Source organism: Trichechus manatus, unplaced genomic scaffold (genome assembly GCF_000243295.1).
Source record: "Trichechus manatus latirostris isolate Lorelei unplaced genomic scaffold, TriManLat1.0 scaffold00061, whole genome shotgun sequence".
In the NCBI taxonomy this organism is placed as follows: domain Eukaryota; kingdom Metazoa; phylum Chordata; class Mammalia; order Sirenia; family Trichechidae; genus Trichechus; species Trichechus manatus.
In genome coordinates this window covers 1,361,069-1,368,065 of record NW_004443997.1, presented here as the reverse complement: position 1 = coordinate 1,368,065, position 6,997 = coordinate 1,361,069, and the positions used below count along the sequence as shown (strand labels likewise).

The 6,997-nt window shown below is 49.3% G+C and overlaps 1 protein-coding gene across 1 annotated transcript; it reads right to left on the bottom strand.

Moving 5' to 3' along the window:
- Positions 1 to 1,669: 1,669 nt before the first annotated feature.
- Positions 1,670 to 6,457, bottom strand: CUNH5orf52 (chromosome unknown C5orf52 homolog). The gene is made up of 3 exons (XM_004379099.2): positions 5,796 to 6,457; positions 3,419 to 3,527; positions 1,670 to 2,017 (listed from the first exon to the last, which is right to left on the bottom strand). The coding sequence occupies exons 1-3, from the start codon at positions 6,455 to 6,457 to the stop codon at positions 1,823 to 1,825; spliced, it is 966 nt and encodes a 321-aa protein (XP_004379156.1). The 3' UTR covers positions 1,670 to 1,822.
- Positions 6,458 to 6,997: the final 540 nt, after the last annotated feature.

Genomic DNA, 6,997 nt, shown 5'->3' with positions numbered 1-6,997 from the left:
ACAAAAGGAAAAAAAGATTGTTATTGAAATAAAATAAATACACCAAATATAAAAAACACACCAAAATGCTAGCACTGGTTGTGTAGTGGTTGATCTAACAGAAGAGTTTTTTGTAACTATGGTCATATTGCTTGTATGAAATTTAAATATTTGTATGTATATTTAAAATCGATTAATTGTGCTTAGCCAAAAAACAGACAAGAACCCAGAAAAGTAGCAAGCTCCAAGCTCTCAAAGCAAGATCATAAAGAAGGAAAATAAAAATGTCACAAACTTCTGCCTCCCCATGGCCACCCCAGACCCCTCGCTGGGCTTGAAGTTCACTGAGATCCAGCTTAGAGGACAGCTCACCACATAGCACCAGGCAGCAGTGCTGAGCAGGAGGAATGAGGATGACGATGGGAGGTGGACTTCTCAAGGAGCCCTTCCTGAGGGGGACTTCCAAAACCCACCTAGAGGACTAAGGTCCTTACCTACCAGCTGTGGTGATGCAGAATCACCACTCCATGGGAGTCAGGACACCTGGTTCTATTTCTCTGCCACTAACTTGCTGTGTGACCTGGGACAAGTCAGGTCACCTCTCTGGGCCTCAGTCTCGTCATCTGTAAAATGAGGGGACTTGGTTTACTTAAACCATATGCACCAGGCACCATGCTGATGCTGTAACACAAAGGTGAATAAGATAGTCATTTGATCATAAAACATTAAGAGACTACTCTGTTTACTGGGCATTGTAGTTACAGGGATGAATAAGTCTGTGTCTTTGCCATCAGGACATCTACAACCTGGGAGACAGTGTAAAGGCAAATAAAGGCATCAGTGTAGAAACAGGGTATGAGCATACAGGGGCACAAGGAAGGAGTGGCCTGTTCTGCAGAGGCCCGGGAGAAGCATCACAGAAGAGGCCTAAACTGAATCTAGTTACAGGTTAGGATAAACCCCCAAACAGCTACCACACAAGGCAGAATGCAGCCACCATAGGTAACCCAAGTTCAGAGGGGAGAGGAAATCCATGCGGTTTAGGTGGGTGAAGGAGGGCAGGCAGGAGGGAGGAGGAGGTTAGAAAAGTTGTGCAGGGAATGGCACTGAGATAGGCCTTGAAGGATAAAGAGAGTTGCATGAGAGCCCTGGGTGGCTGAAGAGGCATTCTAGATGGAGGGGCTGCATCAGTAAAGGCACAAAGTGGGGATTATCAGCTGTAGCTGGGAACAGCAGGCAGGCCAGGGAGTGGGGATGGCAAGGCTGGAAGTCAATGCAGCCATCATGATGAGAGCTACTGAGGACAGGGCGGGCCCTGGGCCACATGTGTTACCTACCTCATGTCAGTTCTTGGAGGCAGGTTCTTTTACTATCTACCCTATTTCAAATGAAGAAACAGAGTCTCAGAGAGGTTACAAGGTCACATGGCAGATGAGTAGCAGAAATAGGAATTGACCCAGGTCTGACTGATGCCCCACCCGACCTCCTGACCACTGGAATGGCAGGCAGTGGTGTTACCGAGCCCTTCCCATCTCAGTGTACCTGGCCTGGCATTTGACTTTATAAATGTGGCCACCAAGATGCCACTCTGTTTGTCTTAACCACAGAAGCCAGCTTGACTGGGCTGCTTCCGCTCCAGCAGTGACAGGACTATCAGGATCTCCTTCACTATTCAGAATAGCCGAGGTGGAGTGGGGCAAGGAATATTAGAACTGCTGCAGGTTTTTCTGTGCTCCGTTGTCCACTGCTCTCAGTTTATTGTTGCTGCTACCATGGTGTCGACTGGTCAGTTTCTAGTTCTTCTAGTGTTGCTATTGCCCTGGGGCAGATCACACTGGCTTGACTAGGGTATATGGCTTTTTTGACGCCCAAGTTTGAACTGGACTTTGTAGAGTCGGATGCTATCCAGGTACTGCCGGAGGTTCAAGGACTCCCGTCTCCAGCGCCCCAGCTTTCTGAGCTGATCTGTCATGAACTTTTTCTTCAGGTGGTCATACAAGTGACCCATCTTTTTCTTGGTCTTGTCTGAAGCTTTTGTCTTACAAAAAAAGAGAGGTGAGGTTAGGATGAAGAACACAATTCCACAGCAAAGAATGCATCTGTGCTGCCAGTTGGGGGGGTGGGGGCTGATGTGCCAGCTGGACCCAATATTCTGTAAATAACTTAACTCACAGAGAGCCTCAGTTTCCCTATTTGTAAAACGTGGGTATTGAGCTAGAGAACCCCTATGGTGCCATAATTATTTTAAGCCTGGCAGAGCATCAGAAACATTTCAGTTGCTTGATAAAAATATAGACCCCAGAGAGTCTAGCTTAGTGGGGCTTGAGTGGAAACCAGGAATCTATATTTGTACCATGTACCTGAGATGATTCTGATACAGCCAATGAGAAGTAAGTAGATCCTATTTTACAAAAGACAGAAGAGTCCCTGAGAAAGTGTGATTCACCCAAGGTCCCACAAAGTGGGCCTACACATCTCCCAATTCACGCTATTTCTACTACATCATGCCTCTAAATTTCCTTAGGATGGTACTGGCTGACAGTTGGCAGCCTAGATCCTGACTTTGACCTTACCAGCTCTATTTGAATACTGGTCAGAAAGAGGCAGGTGGGGGAGGGGCTGAAGGGTACATCTTGTTCCTTTCCCAACCCCCAAGCAGAAGAAGTACCCAGGCTCCTACTCTTCATTTAGTCTTTGTGGCCCTTAAGAGGACCGGGCACCATCTTTTAAGCCTCTTTCTCACCCCTTTGCTTTTCATTATCAGAATCCCATGGGCCCATCCAGATTTGGACCTGGAACATGGAAGAAAGCTCAACAGAGCCAAAAAGAGGGCAGTAGGTCAACTCTAAGCTCCTGATCTGCTTAAAGAAATGAGTGAGTTCTTGGAGTCCATTTGTTCTAGTCTCTTCCTAGTGCCCAACACAGTCCCCATCCAAAGCAGGCCCTTCAATTAATTATCAAGCAGGGTCTGTGTGAAGCAGTTGGGTGATGGCACTGTAGTTCCCTTCCCTTTCTTCTGAAGGTCAAACCTTACTTGCCTACAAGCAAGTTCTCATCTGGAAAATGGGGATAATCTCTGAAAGAAAAAGACTAATCACTGATCAACAAGGATAGTACTGATGCTGCTTCAAGCTCTAGAAACCAAGACTTCTTTAGATGGGAGATGGTAAGAATCCATTCATGGGTTCCCTATGGCCAAACAGAGAGGAAATGTGCTCCCTGGCTCCCTCAGCCCAGGAACAGCTGCAGGACTTTGGGCCAGTCAGTAACTCAGAGTCTCAATGACCTCATCTGTAAATGGGGACTGCATTAGAGTATCCTAATGGGTCCCTAGAGCCTCTAACATCTGTGATCTGCCCCCAGAGTCAGTGGCGCAAGTAAAATGAATGTGGGTCAAGCCACTAACACCCTCTAATGCAAAAACTTGTGACTACTTTACCTCCATCTCAAAGATTCGTTGTGCACTGAGGTTGTCACGAATAATCACCCGAGACAAGTGGCTCTTGGGTAAAAATTTTGTTGCCGCTGCTTCACTGGAATTCATTAAGCTGGAGGGGAGATGGGAAGGCGGTACAGGTTGAAGACGGCTGGGTCCAGGGAAGGGTCTGGTTTCATGGCACATAGCTCTGTACTAATTTTCAGAGGAGCAAGGGAGCAAGCAGAGTTTTCTTCTGGTGGAAAAGGTGAGCTAAAGGGGTGTTTCTTGGGTGTTGAGAGGAAAAGCTATCCCGAGAGAGATGTAGAAGGGCCCAGAACGGTCCAAGAGAAGGGTCAACAGGGACTCAGAACTGTCCTCAGGAGCAGTCATCTTAAGGAGAAAATGCAGGATAAGATGGGGTGTGGGTGGGGGGGATGTTAGAGGAGGAAGTCAAAGTTTTAGTGCAGGGTTCAGAGGGATGAATTTGAGGGAGGGCTGAGGGGGGCACTTAAGCCCTGGTGGTGCAGTGGTTAAAGCACTTGGCTGCAGCTGAAAGGTCATCAGTTCAAACCTACCAGCTACTCTGTGGGAGAAAGATGTGGCAGTCTGCTTCTGTAAAGATTTATAGCCTTGGAAACCCTATGGGGCAGTTCTATTCTGTCGTATAGAGTCGTTATGAGTAGGAATCAACTAGACGGCAGTGGGTTTGGGGGGCACTGGCTCCAAAGTCAAGGTCTAAGGGGGATCTGGGTAGGGAGGAATCAGAGGAGGGAATGAAGAGTTTGGACAAAATTTGGGTTTGGAAAAAGTTTAGAAAAGTGAGGGAGTTTTGGGGTTTGAGAAGACTACAGGATGAGGTGAGGGAAGACAGAATGGAGTTAGGTGCTCCAGGTGAAAATAGAGATAACATGAGAAATTAGTCAAAAATAGATACTGTCAGGCAGAGTTGTCATTTTTGATAATTTGGGTTACACCATGGAGTGGTTTTGCAAAAAAAAAAAAAAAAAAACCTCAAACCTATTGCCGTCAAGATGATTCCAACTCACGTACTTTTAAATGCTCTTGCTCATTTTAAAGTAATTTTTCATTCTTTCTAAAATTTTGGAAACTAAGTGTGCAACAATAGGGAAGCAATTGAACAACTGTGGTTAAGTCATACAATAAAATACTATGCACCTATTAAAATTATTATAATAGACATAGACATCTATGGTATATTAAGGAGAGGGGGAAGCAGGATACAAAACAGTGATCATTTTTTGTATTTTTCCAAAAAAAAAAATATATATCAGCCTGTTGTAACACATACGTATGAATGGACCTGGAAGGATATACACCAAATAATGTTAACAGTGATGGTCTCTGGCCAAGTGGGGTGATGTGGGTTAATGACTTTAATTTTGCTTGTTTGTCTTGTCTGATTTTCCTCAATTAAATTGTTTCCTAATCCATTTTCAGCCAGTTTGGAACCACAGGTTCATGAACGTTTTTATAGTTACAAACTGCTAAAAACAAACAAACATCCCAATCTCCCATTTACAGTTTTTCTGACTTCCATGCATGGCAACACCACACAGGCATAAGGTGAGGAAAAAAGCTGAAGTTTAGAAACTAAAATGCTCACACACAAGTCCCAAAAATCTGTTTAAAAAAGACACCTAAAATATTTATATACATTAAACACCTCACTCAGTGGGGAACCAAATTTACGAATTTGGTAAAGAAAAACAATTTGGAAGAAACATACCAATTTGGAAGAAAGGGGGGGAAAAAAGGCAATGCCTGGGAATATTCTCTTTCAAATAATGATCATTTTGAGTCAAATTGCTTCTTCCTGGAAGGCCTCTGTGGGAGCCCGGAGGATACCAAGAGGGGGGTCATCGATGGAAGGTGTGGGGAAATTTGCGGCTTGTGGTGATTGGGGCCCGGCTGAGGGAAAAGGGGACTTTCCCAGTGTCACTGAGGGAAGTAGAGGCTGAGGAGAGGGGTTTCGGGCAAGTTTAAGCCTGAGGGGACCTAGGCTTCGTCAGGCTCTGAGGGGATTCAGGGCTCGCCTCGAAAGGCGCTGGGGACCCCCTGGGCCTGGGAGACTAACGGACCGAAACACTCTCAGAGGAAATGCACGCTTGGGGTGTGAATTCCGCTTCTTCCCGGAGTCTGGGCTAAGGGAATTCGGGCTCCTGAGAACTGGACTAGGAAGGAGCTGGGGCCCAGGTCTGTGAGAAATCCGGCCTCCCTTGGTGGTCGAAGAAGGGACCTGGCTCTGAGGGAACCGCCGCTGTCGGAGAGCCGGGACCGGGAGCTCGAGAGGCCAGGTAATGGACCCCGGGTCTGAGGGAGTTCGGGTTTCCCCAGGAACCCCGGGGTCTAACGAACGCTCTGGACACCCGGGCCGCACCTGAACAGCACCGGCGGCTGTGCGGTCCGTGGCCGCAGGAAACAGATCTGCGGCTGGGCCCTCACGCAGACTTCTTGGCCGCTGCCCTGCGAATCGCGCCGGAAGACGGCCGAGGCCCGGGTGCCTCCGGAACTGGTGGCCGCCTGGGCGGCAGTCGAATAAGCCATAGGCGAGCCCAGGTTCCATGTGACCGAGGGCCTGGACGACTGTCCCTGCGAGTTTTCCGCGCTCGAGTGTAACTCCGGGATGGGAGTCAGGAGGTGTTTGGGGGCAACGAGAGACATGCTCGGTGACTGCACGCGGACGCGGAATGAGTCCCTGGGCTGAATGCTTTCTCTGAGCGCCGCGCGTTGCCCGGGAAACGCGCGAAGGGGCGGGATGCGAGCACGGCGTCCTGGAAGAAGCCAGCGCGGCGGAATTGTCCCTCGGCGGCCGCCGTGGGGCGGGTCGGCGCGTTGCTGTGGAGATGGAGTGGGCCGGACTAAGTGGGCTGGGGCGCGCGGAGCGTACCCTGTTCTTGAGTTGGGTTTCTGTGGCCTGGCGTGCTCGCGGGGCAAGTAACGGGGTGGGAGCCGGGGCGCGGCAACGCTGGGGTGGGAGCCGAGGCTGGTCTTTCTCCGAAGACCTAGCACGACCGATTCTTCCCTGCGGCGAGCGTCCATTGCCATGGAAACCAAACAGCTCGGCGGTCCGGAATTGTGGCTCCGAGATCGTGACCCACCTCCTCTCTCCTAGACTCGCCCGAGACTTCGCGGTGCGGCTGCTTCCTGAACGAACCCGTCCGCCCGTCTGCCGGAGTGTTACCCCGAATCGGTCCAGAGAGGTAAGGTGGTCAGGGTCCCGGGCTGGCGGCAGTTGCTTGTAGCCTGGAGCCGAGATAACACAGCTTGGCGAAGAAGCCCATTCCAACGTGACCTCTAGGAAGCCTACCTGACCCGCCCCCTGGAAATGGCGCCTCGCGCTCGTCAACCAGTGGATTTTGTTCCACGTTTATAAGCCAGTATTTCATGAACGCCCGCGATGTTTGCCGACTTTTCCTACACGTAATGAGACCAGAAAGACCCGATTTGGGGCCCAGCTATGTGGTTCTGCACAAGGCCCTTTCCCCTCCCTGCCTCACTTTCATCCTATGTAAAATAGTTATTAACGCTAGGCACCGGCCTGGGTGGTTTCTTTTGAAGATGGAACCAGGCTGAGGGAAG